Here is a 16,779-nt window from a genome sequence, read left to right as displayed (position 1 = left end):
ATTACCCAGGAGTGCCAGGCGAGGAAGGGGGGGGAGGGTGAATTGATGTTGCACATGATCGGCAGTATCTACACGGCGGACCATTCAGTGCCTTTGACGCAGCTCCGCATGGTCGGCCGTAGTAGCACCAGCAGTAGTTAGGCGTGTGAGGCCAGTAATAGTGGCCTCAGTGGATGCCTAAGCTCCCAACTCACCCACTTCGGCAAGGTGTTGTTTTTTGTTGCAGCGTTGCGTGACCTTTTGGGCACATCCCCGACATCGACCTGCATATGGACATGTGAAAAGAAGAAAATACAGAACCTTTTCCCTTACCACCACTCTCAGCCCATGTGCGCTGTCATAGCAGCGGACCTGACGACTCCGCTCCCCATCTACTTGGATCTACTCTGAGGCTGACATCTGTCCCTTCATGATCATGATTGAATTATAATACTTCGACTTCTTCCCATTTGCATTGACGGTCGCACGAGTCACACTGAAGTTGATCTGCCACCTATACTCACCCTCATTTCGTGTTCCTTGTTCGTGCCACTAGCGTTCAACGCACAAGACCTCCTCTCGTCATTATGGAGATGCCTCAAGTCTATCGTCCGGTCCCTCGACGAACCTTCGAGCTCACACCTGCGTCGACCGATTCATCTCACCCCCCTTCACCTGCTGAGGCTACAAACCCCGAACTGCTTAACCTCCAGAAGCCTGACCTCCCCCCGAGTCGCACGCGATCAATCCTCAACTTGACTTCATCCACTTTGCTGGGCATTTACTCTCCTCTCACCTCTGAAGGGACGCGGGATGAAACTTCCACGCCTTGGGGCACCGGCGCCCAGACACCCAGCAAAAGACCGAGTGTCGACGACTACAACTACCAAGCAACCGGGGTTCCAGTGAGCTGGAACGGAGAGGCCACAAAACCTACACTAAAAGTGAAGAGGAAAGGCTTTCGCGGCTACCTCGTGCCTCTGTTTTTGCAGACCTCACTACTATTTGGCTGTGGCATTGGCTATGGGACTATCATCACACATCTCCACAAGACGCAACGTATAACGCCCGTGCCGGTACCTGACATTGACCGGAGCTCCTTGTACTATCAGGTCTCTTGGGGAATCTTTGGTATCCTGCTCGGGAATGCACTCCCTCTAGTCGATTCCTTCTGGCAGAGATCCATGTCGTCTCAGACCAAGTCGACGAAGAGTTCGACGCTCCAACCAGAAGCTGCCAGTTCTGCCTCGTCCTCAGACAGTGGAATGGGCCCATTGTGGTACTCCGCCGTTCGCAGCATGGGGGTGTTCGTCGGGGTCGCATTTGCAGTGGTAAGCCATTGTGCCTTTCTCCCATAATCGTTCTTACATTTTAACTGATTGTGTCAGCGACGGATTCCCTGGCAATCGACGCTGCAAGTTGCCTTGACGTTAGCCCTGGCCAACCCTGTGCTGTGGTATCTTATCGACCGGTCCTTGCCCGGCTTCGCCTTCTCAGCAGCCGTAAGCACCATCGGCACTTTGGTTATGTTGGTGGTGGACCCCAATTTTGTGCCCGTTCCAGCGATTCACCAACCGATGGCGTCTGAAAAGTTTGGTGTCTATACATGGTTGGCTAGCATTCTCTTCTGCACGTGCCTCTGCTTTGGGGCCGTTGGAAGGAGGCTACGATTGTAACCGACGTTTCCCCAACGTCACTTTCTATTCAAGAGTTTATCTAGAATTTGTAATGCTCTTCAAAATGCTCGATTGACACCCGTCCAGTCGGGGTTCTCCAGGTGTGACCTGTAGAGGTTGTTTGGCCATGAAGCTGCGGGGGCCTTTGCGGGATTCTGAACAGCTTGTTGAACGACGGCGTCCCCCAAGACTTTCTCAATCTCCAGCCGGGGCAGTTTGGCCTCGATGGTTTCTGCATACGTCCCTGCTTCTAGCTGCGCCTTGATGGCCGGACGGAAATCAATGAGAACGCCCAACCTCACCAGCCTGGCCAATGGTGTAATGCGTTCTGCTATGCCGGGCGAGGTATGTAAAGCGATCGCCGTCCAGACTTCGTGTGCCTCAGCTTCCGACCTCGAATGCCTGCGTAAGAGGTTGGCGGCAGCATCGGCACCCTCCACCTCGAATCGCTGCGGGCCATTGTGCGCTTGGGAGGCACCGATGTCATGGCACACACATGCCACGAACAGGAGATCACTGCCCGCCCACTCACTCTTCTCGCGCTCAGCCAACCAGTTCGCCAACAAGTAGACCCGCAGTGAGTGATGCACGATCGTCAGCGGCAGGCTGGCGGACATCACCAGGTCGAACGCAGAGGCGCAAAGGGGGGAAGCGGGGACGAAAGCTTGCAATGATTGTGCTCCCTTTGCCGCATCGTTATCAGAGGAATGGGCGTGTGAGAGAGTGGTTTCAGGTGTCACGGCCAGGGAGGCTTCTGCGCCGGGCGCTGCGGAACGGCCACACATTGGCTGCTTGGTGAAGGGGGGGAAGGGCGGGTGGTACGAGGGCGCACGGACTGGCAGTGGGAATGTTGCGTGTTGACGTAGCCCGTGTTTACCACAGGACCCCTTCGACGCCCTCAGGTGTTTGTTATGGGAATGCAAAATTCTTGAATAGATGGTGCACAACAATCAGGTTTTGATCCCCCAGGTGTTCGTGGACCATCATGCGCTCCATGACATGCCCTGCATGGTGCTTTGCAGCAGGTCAGACCAGATGACCACTGAACGCGCCTACGCGGGACCTGAGTGGTCAGGCGCGACGCGGTTGGGGGGACGAGGGAGGTCTCAAACATGGGCTCACTAGGCTTGCCAGTGCTTGGGTGCCCCTGGATTAAATCATCATGGGGCGTCTGATAGGCGTCGGGAGGGCGGGCAATGGCGTGGGACTAACAGTAAAGCGGTAAGGTGGGAGGCCACTAGACCTGCTTCAGGTGACGAATGTTGGCTCCAAATATAAAAAATTGTGCCAAGCGAAGGGGGCCGCTATCAACAAGAGGGAAATGCGTGCTGCGAACACCCTGCTTTTGGCCCTGTTGCGACGCCCTCACGCATACTCTACCCCTCTGACACAGACGACATTCTCTCCTGTCATTATTTGACGCCCTTTTACACTCTTTCGCCCGTTCCCGCTCGAGAGCTGGCTCTTGTGCGACCCTCGACTGTTGGTGCCCAACCGGCCCGCTCCTTTCCACAGGCTTTTTTGTTCATTGACTCGTGGCCCTGAACTTGGGGACTGCCTCACCATTCACGCAAGAACACGCAAGATGGTTTCTTTTCAATGCGAGGTCAGCACCATGCGCCGCGGATCATCGCCCTTAGCGGTTCTAACAATCCCATCTACAGGGCTGTGGCGACGTCTTGACCAAGAAGAAGCTCGATCCACACCGCAATCAATGTCGGGGCGCTATGTTTACCTGTATCGACTGCATGACGACGTTTCAAGGCACAAGTTATCGAGCACATACAGTATGTGAACCCACCGATGCACTCTCCCTCCATCAGGGGACACCCTTCGATACACTGCGCCCGACTACACAGGAGACTTTTGGTACTGACGGACGGGAAACAGTCATGCATCACGGAAGATCAGAAATACCAGGGCGCCCTATATCGCGAGAAGCCTTCCAAGGCCGCGAAGAGAAAGTCCGTCTCCATCGTCGAGCCAGAGTACGAAAAAGCTCTCGTCCCTCGTCAAGCATACGTTGAAGACGACCTGGAAACGGATGCCCCTCCACACGTCCCTACTCCTCCTCCCGCCGTGCCAGATTCAAATCGTGACAGTGTGTTTGATTATATGGTCGATGAAGGCAGCCAAACAGGCACACCCCAGATAAGTTTTACAAAGGACAAGGAAGAAATGTCTATGAAGCAGACTGCTCCGTCCATCTTCTCCAGCAGCCGGCCGTCCAGCCAGAATGGGTATCACAACGCGGACGAGGAGGAGCAGCATAGCAAAGAGTACGAAGAAAATGGCTTCACTTGGGGCGCGGCACCGGTCAAGCCTCGAGGAGGGCTGGACATGAACAACAGTACCCTGTCGCTCGAATTTATGACTCCGGCAGCGAAAGAGATGAAATCCAAACTAGACAAGAAAGAGAGACCACGCGCACATAGTCGGACGAACAGCGGTAGTGAGAAGAAACGAAAACGACCCACAGACGATCAAGTGCACGAGTTGGAAGGGGACACTTTGATGGCCGACACGGTCAAGATGGACACGCCGGTGATCATACACTCGGGGCTCACGGGTGGACTCAGCCGAATGATGTCTCAAGACGAGTCGTACCCGTTCCGCCGGTCTCCCGATCCCAACGACAAACGCGTGATTGTCCACAAGGAGCGTTCAGCTCGTCGAAGTGTGAAAGCGGAAGACCCCACCTCTCCGTTGAAACGCACTCGACACACCAAGGAAGATTCCAATGGCCTTGGCATCTCGATCAAAGGTCGAGCAGTTAAAGCGCTTTCGTTGGTGGGTGGAGCACTTCTTCCTGGTCAGGTCGAGAGCCACATGGCCAACACCAAAACGCGGAGGAGAGCCAGCTCGTCGGACCAGGGGAACAGCCTGTCTCGAATCCGAGACGGCGAGAAGCGAGAGAGGAAGAAGCACAAGGTTCACCGACACAATGGTACTTCTTCCGCCAATATTCGCCATGAGCACCGTTCACGCCGCCGGTACAGCGACGAGTCGCCCTCGCGATCACCGGGTGAAGGCACCACTCGCAAACTCAAAGCCATCGAGTACCACAAGCACGACGACTCAGCCTCTGACACGGACTCTGATCCCATGCAGCAACACAGCAATGGTGCAAGCAAACGCAAAAGCACCAACGGTGCAATGGTCGTGTTCGGCGCAGAGGAAAAGACCAAGCGTGCTTGCCGCAGTTTCCTGGCCAATGCACCGGGACTAGACTCGGACAAAGGCTATTCCATTCACAAGATGCTCAAGCGATGGCATAAGCATAACGACGTCCGAAGCAGCACCATGAAGATGGAGGAGGAGCAGGACCTGTGGAGGGCGTTGCGAATAAGACGAAACGAGAAGGGCGAATATGTGGTCTTTTTCTGAGCGAGCGCAATGCAGCACTCTTTTTTCTTGAATGTCTTGCTATTTCCCTAGGATATACGATGTATTAATGGTTTGGGTGCTCGCACTTACACTCTCCTCCTGTGTCACCGCCAACGTCCCGTGCCGAGGAAGGGAGGGAGATTGGGATTCAATGACTGTACAAAATGGCTCGATAGAGAAGCCGTAGTTACTGTCTTTTCTTAGCCGCTGGTCTGGGATGGCAGCAGAGCATGAGAATACTGTATCGAGACTGAAATCTTTGCCAGAGCTCTGGGACTGTCCAAGTACAAAGAGAGGGATAATGCTTGTCGGTTACCGAACACTCAATGTTGATCTACAGTCCGTGACCGCCGCCATGTAAAGGGGAGAACAGACCGTCGGATGATCTTTGATGTTAAAAGCCCACCAGCTATCGCAAGGCCCGTCACCTCACCGACCTGTCAGTGTCAATCGTATGCGGTCTTCAGGAGAAGCAGCAAAGGGTTTGGTAAACTATTCGTTGTGTTCAACCCTCTGATGGGGAATCGCTTCAGCCTGAAACACACGTATGGGCTCCCTGGAGACTGTTTCGGGCTTAGATCGTCCGTGGAACGGGGCGCAGAGCGAAAGCCAGAGAATCCAATGGTTCGTTGGCCACTGTCAGGGGGAGGATCCGGTGAGGGCGTCCGGGGCTGGACACGGACGGTTATTGAACCGGAGGGCTAATTAGTGGGCATTGGCTGGTGACATTCTAGGCCTCACCAGCCATTCACTGGGGCCTATTGGGGGGTCACCGGGGGTGCCGAGCATGACTTTGGGCGCAAGGGCAATAAGGGCAAGTAAGGGCTGCTCGCAAGCCATGCGGGTGGTTGTCTGCCCACCGAGCACTACCGAGTGCTGGGATCTTCGCCTTTCGTTGTTCCAACTTGGATATCCGTAAGCTGACCGAAACCTCCCACTTTTCTAAAACTCACTCGCACCACCGCCAGCCCTCGTTTCTCCTTATAATTTCATCTCCCATACCAGACAATCAGATATCATGTCGTCCACAATATAAATCCAATTCACCGCCCGTCCTCTTTAACACTGGAGTCCCTTGTCCTCGATCATGGCCAAACCTCCGCTTCGGCCTCCCAAGGGCCGGCGTGGAGGATCCAAACCGAAGACCATGTTGACTTGGGCCATTTTCCTCATCCTCATAGCTGCCGCTCACCCTCAATCACTCCCTCCGTCCGATGCTCCTCCGCGATTGGTGGCCTCGACCCAGAGACTGCGCTCAGCATCGAGTCGACCGTCTGCTCCGGCTGGCCGCAGTCCAGCAGAGATTCCGCTTCTCAAGAACGACATCACTACTGTCAAATTTCGAAGCACCGATGAAAACCCCGAAAACCACAAGCTCCGTGCCTTGGCTCCAGCCCACGACTCCTCGAGTGGTGGTGCTGTCAGAGCACCTCTTGCACAGTCTGACGAGTCCTTGTCCCAGGGACTCTCTGCGCTTTCCTCAGCGCGGCTGCTGCAAGATTGGGAGGTGGAGAACATTGTCCTACTAGCCACCATCGATGGCACCATACATGCCCGTGACAGGAAGACCGGCAACGAGAGGTGGTCACTGGGTATTCCGGACAGTCCCATGATCCAGACCATCCACCACAAATTGAACCGGAGTGATCCGGAGGTGGACGGCTCTCAGTACGAGGACGACTACATGTTCATTGTCGAGCCGAGTAAAGATGGCAACCTCTACATTCAACATCGAGACCCCAGGATAGGTCTCCAACGATTGGGTATCACCGTCAGATCCCTTGCAGCTGAAACGCCGCAGTTTGTCGATGACCCACCACTCGTGACTATCTCCTCTCAGGAGACTACTGCATACGTTGTAGATGCAGCCACTGGCCGCATTCTACAACAATTTGACAAATACCGGGGCTTCTCCAATGACGACCAGGGCCGCAGCTGTCGGCGACTGAGTGGTTTCGAACTGGATGACCCAGCGTGCGATCCCATTGGAACTATTAACCTGGGAAGAGTCGAGTACACCATTGAGATATCCCACAAGATTACAACCCAACCCCTCTGCACGATCAAGTTCGCTGAATGGGTTCCAAACAAGGGGGATAGCGATCTACAAGACCAATATGTCGCTCCCTTGGACAACTACCAAATTCAAAGCTACTACAACGGCCGAATCATCGGCATCGACAGCGCCGCCGATTCTGGCAAGGTTCCGAGATTCACCCATATGTTCGACACTCCGGTAGCGCGAGTGTTTGACGTCGTTCGTCCCCTCGACAATCGAGATGAATCTGCCAAGCTAGTCTTACTAGCACGGCCGACAGATTCTCCTCTCCTCTCCTCTCCCGAGATCTGGCGGAATGAAATGCAGCGAGCTGAGAGGGTTTTCGTGAACAAAACCGAGTCCGGGGTGTGGTTCGCGATGTCCGAGTTGTCATACCCCGGCGTAACCAGCGGCGCATCACCCGCAAGCTCAAACTGGAACTACGACAGTCAGCCGTTGGATTTTGACAGCAACTTGGAAGAAATTGTCGGTGTGCACGTGCTTTCTACGGAACCGAACCTCACTCCCCTTAGATTGACGATTTCTGGCCCTCCCCCAGTGACGGATTTGGCGGAGGAGGCAGAGAAGGCAATGGCAGCATTGGAGGCCAAGATCCCGCCATCTTTGATCCCTGTGATCAACCATCCTTTGCTGTCTGTTTTCAATATTATCTGCGCCAGCATCATCTTGTTTGTGGTCGGCCTGCAGATGAGGATCCCAATTATGTTGAAGATGCAACGCCTCCTTCGAAAGGCAGGCGTGGAGGTCGCGGTCGAGAAGATCCGGACTCCAGTGGCTCCTGAACCTGTTCCAGCCACGACGGACAAGCAAGAAGATCGTGTAGCTGAGATTACAGGGGACAAGGATACCGCTGAAGTTGTTGCTGAGATACTGGAGGACGTCGTCAAAACACCCGTCAGGAGCCGGGCTCAAAGTGCAGCGCTCTCGGTTGCCAGCCCTGCTAAGACTGTCAAAGTGTTCGAACCGAACGATGAGAGTTCAGAGGGCGAATCAGAAGACGAGAAGAACAAGGAAGAGTCCAACTCTAACGAAAACGCGGAGAATGGTGGACAGCCTCGCCGTCGTCATGCCAAGAGAGGGAAGCGAGGCGGAAAGAGGAATAAAAAGGGCAAGAAGACAATGGATCCGGACGTCATGGATGAGAAGGAACAACTCGTGGCCGAGGTTCCCACCAAGGACGGTCTTCTCCAGGTTGGCAAGCTCCGAATCGACACCAGGGAAGATCGATGTCTCGGGCGTGGAAGCAATGGTACAGCGGTGTTCCCTGGCTCACTGGACGGCAGAGAAGTCGCGGTCAAGCGCTTGATTCGCTCCTCAAATAGCCTGGCCGCCAAAGAGATCAAGCATCTGCTGTCTAGTGACGAGAACCCGCACGTCATCCGGTACTTCGGAAAGGAAGAGTCGCAACACTTCACCTACATTGCGCTTGAGCGCTTTACCACTTCTTTGGATCAGTTCATCGAGCGCCCCCTTCAATATCCCGAATTGGTGAAGCTGCCCGAAGGGTTTGATGTCAAGGACACGCTACGGCAAATTACGGATGGCGTCCAACACCTGCATTCTCTCAAGCTGGTACATCGAGATATCAAGCCTCAGAACGTCCTGGTCAAGGCTGTTAAAAGCAATCGTCCTACCAACGGGATGCCGAAACTGCAGTTTGTCATTTCCGACTTTGGCTTATGCAAACCTCTCGAGGAAGGCCCAGAATCAACTTTCGCTCCAACTGCGAACCATACAGCCGCCGGCACTACCGGCTGGAGAGCACCAGAGTTGCTCGTCGGCTCCAGGTCGGCTGTTGCGCCGAATTCTAGCTCGACTTCGACTTCCAAATCCACCACCCACTCTAGCGAAGGCACTGTCATTGATCGTCCATCAGGCCGTCGTGCAACCAAGGCAATAGATATCTTCTCCTTGGGATGTGTCTTCTATTATGTCATGACTCAGGGTCGTCACCCCTTCGATGTCGGAGGAACCAGCCTCGGGCGGGACCTGAACATCAAGGAGAACAAGTTCAGCACAGAAGATTTACGTCTGTACGACTACCAATTCGATGCCGATGACCTTGTCATGCAAATGCTCAAACACAACCCCAAAGAGCGTCCTGACACAAGCCAGATACTTCGTCACCCCTATTTCTGGGACGTGGCCGATAAGCTGGAATTCCTCTGCGATGTGTCGGATTGCTACGAGCGGGAGAAGAATTCGATCAACAACATCTTCGACGAGAGTGCGATACGCACACCCGCGGAGAAGGAATCTCTTGCTGAGCTCGCTGCCCTAGAATCCCTTGCGCCCAACGTCATCGGACCATCTAAGGACTGGCTCCGCGCACTTCCAAAGACCTTCCTCACAGAAATGGGCAAACAGCGCAAATACAGCGGTTCCAAAATGATCGATCTGTTGAGAGTGATCCGCAACAAGAAGAACCACTTCCATGACTTGCCGCAGGACGTGAAAGAGCAGATGCTGGGCGGTAGTGCGAAGGGATACTATGAATTCTGGGCAAAGAGGTTCCCGAGCCTGTTGATCAACTGCCACTGCCTTATCATGGAGCGCGGGTTGGTTGAGCGGTTCCGGATGGAGAGGTGGTTTGTTGAGTGAGGGGACGTCAATTTGAGAAAGATATATATGAATGACATAAAATACGAAATCTAAGTCTTATCATTCAATGCTTGTCGTCATCTTGTTCTATTTTTTGTTCTTTTCTGGCGTGTTTATCTGACTAAGAAAGGTCCTTTCGTTCGAATCGCCCCTTGAAGGTCGTCAGTCCTTGTGACATGTGCCGTGGCACGGGCGTAGCAAGTAAGGCATCACCTTGCCGTACCAAGTCACTGTCACTCAACACGAGCTCTTTCGTCCAGCAGCCTCGGTATGTATGTATGTATGTATATGAGTTTGCGTCCACGCAGGTGCGTACTCGGACGGTCTGAGACATTCATGACCCACGCGCCTCGCTCGCCTGCCTGCCTGCTTAGCCCAACATACATGCTTGTTCCCAGCCAGCCAGCCAGCCCGCCCCTTGCAACGCACGGCATGTGGACTCGACATGATCTGACCAGAGTTGGTGTGTGGTGCAAGACGATATGATATCCAAACCAGCCAGCCAGCCAGCCAGCCAGCCAATAGCTCGACCAGCCAGCCTATTGGTTCGCGGGGCCCAGGTCGGTCCCCTTTCGATGCAAGGACGGAGTAAAAAAGGAGCATAGGGACGAGCGGATAGGCAGGCAGGCGGCTAGACAGATAGATGGACGGAAGAGTAGCTTGGCCGCCGAGCATGGCTAAGAAGGGTGTGTGGTCTCGATCGGTGCACTGTTGTCGAAAGCTGGCGTCGAACATATATGGCTGTTTGTTTCTCAGATTTCGTATGGCCATGGCAGCAGGCCTTTTCATTCTTCATTTCCTCTTTGGAAGCAGGGTGGTCGATAAACCAGACTCACGCGTAACGCTGCAGAAGCAGAGAGAGGGATCCCCCGTGCGTCCATCCCCGTTGCCCTCGTCATCTGCCATCTGCAGCATCAACTCATCCTTACATCCGCTCCCTCCTCCTGGGGGCTGCCCGAATGATATCATCTACTCGCAACAACAGCTCCGCTGCCTCGCTCGCGCTCCCGACCACCGCTTTCTTCAACTTGTAACTCTCGATCACGCCCAGCTCGCGCATGTCGGCGATGCCACCCCCTGGAGTCAGAAGATCCAAGCCGGAACTCGTCATACCTCGATAAACCTCGCTTCTCAACTCGGACACCAGGGCAGAAGAGTCGAGACCAGCATTGTCTGCAAGGATGGTAGGAAGTTGACGTAGGGCGGTCGAGAATGAGTCGACTGCCAGGCGCTTTTTACCGGGGATCTTCTGCGCCAGAAAGTCCACGGCCTTCGCCATGACCATTTCAGAACAGCCGCCGCCCAGGACGACGCGGGGTTCTTTGATGGTCTGTGACAATACGGCAAGAGCGTCATGTAGACTTCGCTCCGCCTCGTCCAGCAGTTGTTCCGTCGCACCCCTGAGCACGATGGTACAGGCCTGACCAGCTGCCACGCCGGAGAATTTGATCAGCGTATCCTCGCCAATGATGATCTCCTCGATCAAGTCGCAGTGCCCGAGCTTAACAGATTCGGGGTGGTCGAAAGTGCTTGCGATCTCTCCCCCCGTGACCAAGGCGAGACGTTCCACGCCGTCGAAATCGGCATGTTCGATGGACATTATGCCTGCTTCCGTAAACAATTGTTCCGGCCAGTTATAGATCAGTTGTCTGTTGATGAAGCAGTTGATCCCATGTGCCTTGATCCGTTCAACCTTGGAACGCATTCTCTCTCGCTCAGCCTTTTCCAACTCGGCCAGTTCTTTTGTTGAACCGACCTTCATGCGGGCTGCCCAAATTTTCACTTTATCCGTATCCATGGCAGTATTCGCCACGAGTATTTTGGCATTTTCCAATCTCTTCGGTTGGTTCACGCCGATACGCTTGTCGAGGATGAATCCCTCGTCAAGGTAAGAGTCGGACAGTTTCCCTCCTGATTTCTTGATGATTTGGATGTGGTTCAGATCGATCGACCCTTTTAGTCGAAGGACAGCGTCGACTGCCAAATTGGCGAACTGATCACGATCCTGAGACAGGACCTTTGAGGATAGGGTTGTGCGGGCGATGGCTAGGAGGTCTTTTCGGAATTGCTCGGCGTGTTTCGAGTTGTCGACGGCGGACTTTTCAAGTGCCTGCAAAGCGGCTTGTGTGGCTAGACGGTAGCCTTCAATGATGGTTTGGGGATGGATGTGACGGCTGACTAGTTGTTCTGCCTCTCGTAGCAATTCTGCTGCCAGCACGGTGACGGAAGTTGTGCCATCTCCCACCTCATCGTCTTGAACTTTGGAGATATTGACGAGGACTTTTGCGGCGGCGTTGTCGAGGGCGATGGATTTGAGGATCGTGGCACCGTCATTGGTTACCATTATCTGCCCCGTTGAGGCCGATTGAAGAATCTTGTCCATACCCTTAGGTCCAAGCGTGGACTTCACGAGGTCGCCAACTGCGATCGCACCAACGAAGGCAGAGAGACGCGCATTTTCGCCTTTTTCTTCTTGCACGTCGTCGGCAAAGATCTGGGTTGGATTGCTGTATGCTGCCATGGTGTCTTTGCCTGGTCTCCTCTTCTTCTGGTGCTGTTACTGGGGAAGAAAGAAGATTGTAACAGGGGAAATTGGTCCTGCGCAGAAAAGGCAGATATCACGAACCCAAAATTTGAAGACTGCGGGGAGAAGAAGCGACAAGGCTGCGGCCGGTAGGCTTGGCAAGGCTGACATGCCAGTTGCTTCCCTATCATTGCCACCATCAATCATCCTTGCTTACCCTTCTCGTGTGTCAGTGAGCAAAGCCCTGGATGCTGTCGCCTCCTTTCTCAGATACACAAGAATGTCATCACTACAAATATTCGTGGAACAGCGTCGCCGACGTGTAACAGGACCTACCAACATCTCATCATGAGCAATCTTACAATTGACTTACCTCTCCTCCAGGCCTATAACAGAAGGAGTTATCTTCGTCGCCGTTCGAGCGCAGAACTTGTCGATAGCTCACTGCGACTACACAGAAAATCGACAGACAAATGCCCTCGCTCTACGCCTCATCAGGTGATCCCGTCTTTCCTCGTCAACAGACCTCTTAGGCTTCTATCTGCAGCTTCCTCTCCCAACGCACCAGACTCCAATAACTTAAAGACATGGGTAATTGCATGTCACTTGGTCCAAACGAGGAAGATGTGCGCATAGCACGTTGTTACTCCCACGCCCAGAGACATCAACAACCATTTCACTTCAGCCATGGCCCTGCCATAAGCGAAACAACGTACCGCTCTCACGATGCATATACTCCATCCTCCAAGACCGACCAATCTAGGCATCGGAGTTGCACAGCTCCGCCGCAACGACGCCGTTAGTCCTGGTGCTGCGACGCAATTGGTGCCGCGAAGGAAGATGGACAGCGTCAGACTTTTCTACAGGGCTTATCCGGGCGACAGAAAGCAAACGGTCTCAAGCATGGCCATTGAATGGGAAGAATAGTGTCCGAGAGAGGTGCCTTGCCTACTGCCAGCATCCATCTCTACTTTCCATGGTGTAAATGTCGGTTTACCCCATTCACTCAGCATACCCCCTTGTGTTGCAATCTTTGTAGCATTCAGGAACACCCAAGCTGACAAATTGGGTCCTTCGGAGAAGCAGAGGTCGTGAGCCAATGTGGACATGCAGCCTGCAACGAAGCTCTTCATCTCGCGATATGAAGACCCCGTGTGTGCCCCTGGCCGAAACTCTACACATGGGGTCTGAAGTACCTCGTACAAGCTTCGTGTATTGATTATATGAGGATACGACTCGGTGCCAGGGGCGTGGAAAACGATCCTATGGAGTGGAAGGCGGCTGGGCCGAATGTATATCGAATCAGACTATCCCTCTTGCCCGTGATTTGCGTGGCTGGGTCGCTGCAAACTGTCTCTTCTCCGCGTGAATGGGACCACCATGACTCTGGGAGTAGCGTCCTCTGAATCAATAGCTAGTTGATAGAGAGGTGTTCTATGAACCCGTGAATCTCGAGATGCATGTTTCAACGTAACGGCCTCCGGAGATGTCCCCATGAATCTCGATCTGATGCAAATAGTTTGACCTCGAAAGTTGACTTGTTCTGCGAGCCAAAAGGGGGTTCAGCATAGAGCAGCGTGGAAACTGGTCCTAAAAGAGAGAAAATCTGGCGCCATATTACCACGTCTTGGCGCCCTCATCCTCAGCTCAGCCTTCCGCCAACCCTCCTTCCTGAAGTATCATCAGCCACAAATATCTATTCAGAGCCAGACTTGACGCTCAAGGTCTCCTCCTGTGGAAAATGTACGATCTGATGCCCTCGACGGGGCCGCCTGCATAGTCCCGAGGGTGAAAACGATGTTTGAACGCCCACTCTCTACGACCACGACCACTGACGACTGATGCATTCCATCCCGATGCCCTAGTTCATTCTCGAACCAATCAGGAATGGGTCGACATTCTCATATTGCGCGGCTCGCCTTGGTGAGATATATTGTTCCTATACAAGCTCCGCCCCCATGAAGAACTCCTTCATCAAACACTTGGACCACTTTTCGTGCCCGTAAACCAAGCGGCTGCATCGACATCGAGTCACTGACAATTGATTTTAGGGAAGGTCGCCATTTGGTCCCCCACTGGAAGACGAGAATGGAGAGTTTATCCTGGGACCGAATGTGCAACGCCGAACAGACCATAACTATATTCAGCAGTTCGACGATCGAGGTCATCCAAGAAATCTTGCTTCTGAGACGTTGAGGAGGCGACTGCTCCGGGCTCAAAATGAAGCTCTGTCCACAGTCGGTGTCGTTGTTCGCAAAGCACAAATGCAACGGTCCTGGTGGCAGTCCATGAATGACATGCAGAGATACCGACTTCTCCTGGATGAACATGCTACTGGTGCTTATTGCGAGATCGTGGAGACTATCACTCAAAATGTGGCCACTCACTGGATTGTCAACTTCCGCCGACGTCTTCTGGTAAGGAGGAGGAGCACCTGCCCTTTTTTATGCTTCTGCAGCAGCTGATACGCGCAGACCTTCAAGTCCTACTTGGGATTGCCAATTCCTCAGATGCTGTTTTCTGAGTGGAATATCATGGGTCCGAGTGCTTTCCTATTTGCTGGCTTGCTCCCTGGCACAATTGCGAGGATCAGTCAACTACTCAGGGTCGCGATACTAGAAGATGAAAGACTTTCAAAGTCAATGCACCCGGCTAAGCTTTTCAGCCTCTCGAATATTGGCAGGTTGATTCGCTGGTCAAGGTGAGCAATACTGTGTCGTTGGAGAGATCTCACTAACTCTAGGTAGCCTGCAAATCCTATGGTTTACCTTCGAATACCCATTCCACGCCTATTCCGCCTTACAATCGCTTTACTTCATCCCCATCCACCCAACGCCCTCTTTGTCTGCCATGATACCATTCAGCAGCCATTCCCCCGTTCAAATGTCTCTGGGCGTATCAAAATGGTCTTGGGGAGCCTTGATCCCGTTACTAGGAAACACAATGTCCAGTCCCTTTGCGTTGGCATTCATCAGAGACCTGGTTGGCAACTACCTCTTTAAAAAGGTCTACGTGATAGTCCGTCAAATGGTCGCTAAGCCCGACCGTCCGGATCGGATATCGCTACAGAGTGCCAGAAATCTGAACGCATCTCTCGAACTGGAAGAGGCGATTTTCGGTGAATCGGGTGAAGTGGGCCCACGGTCCCTGAAAGAAACTATCCAATCCATAATTCCAGCCTCGTTATGGTTTTGGGTCCGGATAATTCAAACACAAAGGGTTCCCCTGGCAGTCGAGCTAAGTCCGAATATTGAAATCGAGTTGCTCGGACGGAGCGCCATGCATTACCGAGTATTCTATCGACAAAATCGTGAGCTTGATCTCAGACGAGCGTCGAGAACACTTCGGGTCATGGCTATCCGTGCTGCCTTTCACGACTTCAATTTAGATCCGGACCATTCGATGATTGACATATTCGAGCTCGCGGACGATGTGAGCTTTTTGGCGTCGAGTTCGGCATCTACATCAACGCCAGACCCACAGGACCTCTCACTCTTGACGGAAGAGGCCACCGGCGCCGGCATTGCGAGCGATTCTCAAGCCGATGCTGAACCTGAGATGCCGCAAGGAGACCGCCAAGCAGGGGGGGATCAAGTTGCAGATAATGTCAATGATGAAGATCTCCTGGTCGGGATCGGCTCGCACGAAGAAACGGGCGACACCGTTGGCCCACTCCCAATTTCAGGCAGTCCGGCCGTGGATAGAGAAAGTGCCCAGCCTACCGTTCCGCTGGAAACCCTTCTTGAGCCTGGCCTAGCTGATCACGCAGAATCAGGAGAGTTGCGAGCAGCTAGTCCGGTGCCGACTACTCCGAATCGGGAGCCTCATATCATTCCGAATCCATTCCAAGTCTCTCCTCGACCGCGGACGCCGTCTCCTATTTCCCCCATCCCCGGCATATCTCGCGCGGCGAGTCTACCGCACACAACACCCAGGCCCGTGCGCCGCCCGACAGTCATAGAACAAGACGTACCAGCAATGGGAGACGAGATGCTGCAACGGCGCCAAACGCAATCGAGAGATCCGCGTAATGCAGACGAGAGTCTCTATCGTGTGACTGTCCTTTCAAACCACCCAGCCGAAGCATTCGCACATTATACTACCTCAATCATCGAGTCTATTGTCCTGCTCCCGCTTGATATTATGTTCTTACGGTCACTGGCTCGAGGCTTCGTCTCCCAGAATTCTGCTGGTCTACAAATGGCCGGGGCGTCCTCACTGCTTAGCGATGTATGGCCGCTCACCTCGGGGCTAAGACTGCGGGGCATTTCTATGGGGCAAAGCTTGCAGTTCTGGGGTAATTTCTTCCTCACGATTGGGATGCAAGGCATAGTAAATCTTGTGATATGGGGTGTCGGGACACGGGTCACAATGAAACTGGGCGAGAGATTTGGTTGGGGGAAAGTATGAGGTCTCCTGAATTGACCTGGTAGAAAAGGTGGGAAGTATTTTGTGCAGTGTTATTAAATAGATACCCGGCCGTTCGGTCATGCAAAAAGTTCGTTTCAGAGAACCAAAAAGAAACGATTTCCTGAGGTCATGTTCGCTTCTCC

The 16,779-nt window shown here is 53.5% G+C and overlaps 6 protein-coding genes across 6 annotated transcripts; 4 read left to right on the top strand and 2 right to left on the bottom strand.

The window, feature by feature from the left end:
• Positions 1-566: 566 nt before the first annotated feature.
• Positions 567-1,655, top strand: AYL99_10698 (hypothetical protein; the record flags this gene model as incomplete). The annotated part of the gene is made up of 2 exons (XM_018842204.1): positions 567-1,310; positions 1,368-1,655. 2 exons carry the CDS (start codon positions 567-569, stop codon positions 1,653-1,655), a joined length of 1,032 nt encoding a protein of 343 aa, XP_018688365.1.
• Positions 1,656-1,714: 59 nt separating this feature from the next.
• Positions 1,715-2,272, bottom strand: AYL99_10697 (hypothetical protein; the record flags this gene model as incomplete). Its single annotated transcript, XM_018842203.1, has 1 exon — positions 1,715-2,272. One exon carries the CDS (start codon positions 2,270-2,272, stop codon positions 1,715-1,717), a length of 558 nt encoding a protein of 185 aa, XP_018688364.1.
• Positions 2,273-3,240: 968 nt separating this feature from the next.
• Positions 3,241-5,042, top strand: AYL99_10696 (hypothetical protein; the record flags this gene model as incomplete). The annotated part of the gene is made up of 3 exons (XM_018842202.1): positions 3,241-3,261; positions 3,320-3,442; positions 3,546-5,042. 3 exons carry the CDS (start codon positions 3,241-3,243, stop codon positions 5,040-5,042), a joined length of 1,641 nt encoding a protein of 546 aa, XP_018688363.1.
• A 1,087-nt stretch (positions 5,043-6,129) lies between these two features.
• Positions 6,130-9,702, top strand: AYL99_10695 (hypothetical protein; the record flags this gene model as incomplete). The annotated part of the gene is made up of 1 exon (XM_018842201.1): positions 6,130-9,702. One exon carries the CDS (start codon positions 6,130-6,132, stop codon positions 9,700-9,702), a length of 3,573 nt encoding a protein of 1,190 aa, XP_018688362.1.
• A 925-nt stretch (positions 9,703-10,627) lies between these two features.
• AYL99_10694 (T-complex protein 1 subunit beta) lies at positions 10,628-12,223 on the bottom strand (the record flags this gene model as incomplete). Its single annotated transcript, XM_018842200.1, has 1 exon — positions 10,628-12,223. One exon carries the CDS (start codon positions 12,221-12,223, stop codon positions 10,628-10,630), a length of 1,596 nt encoding a protein of 531 aa, XP_018688361.1.
• Positions 12,224-14,113: 1,890 nt separating this feature from the next.
• AYL99_10693 (hypothetical protein) lies at positions 14,114-16,636 on the top strand (the record flags this gene model as incomplete). Its single annotated transcript, XM_018842199.1, has 4 exons — positions 14,114-14,149; positions 14,278-14,643; positions 14,701-14,927; positions 14,974-16,636. The coding sequence occupies 4 exons, from the start codon at positions 14,114-14,116 to the stop codon at positions 16,634-16,636; spliced, it is 2,292 nt and encodes a 763-aa protein (XP_018688360.1).
• Positions 16,637-16,779: the final 143 nt, after the last annotated feature.

This window comes from Fonsecaea erecta (assembly GCF_001651985.1).
Source record: "Fonsecaea erecta strain CBS 125763 chromosome Unknown Scaff12, whole genome shotgun sequence".
Classification (NCBI taxonomy): domain Eukaryota; kingdom Fungi; phylum Ascomycota; class Eurotiomycetes; order Chaetothyriales; family Herpotrichiellaceae; genus Fonsecaea; species Fonsecaea erecta.
This window is presented reverse-complemented; position numbering and strand designations above follow the sequence as displayed.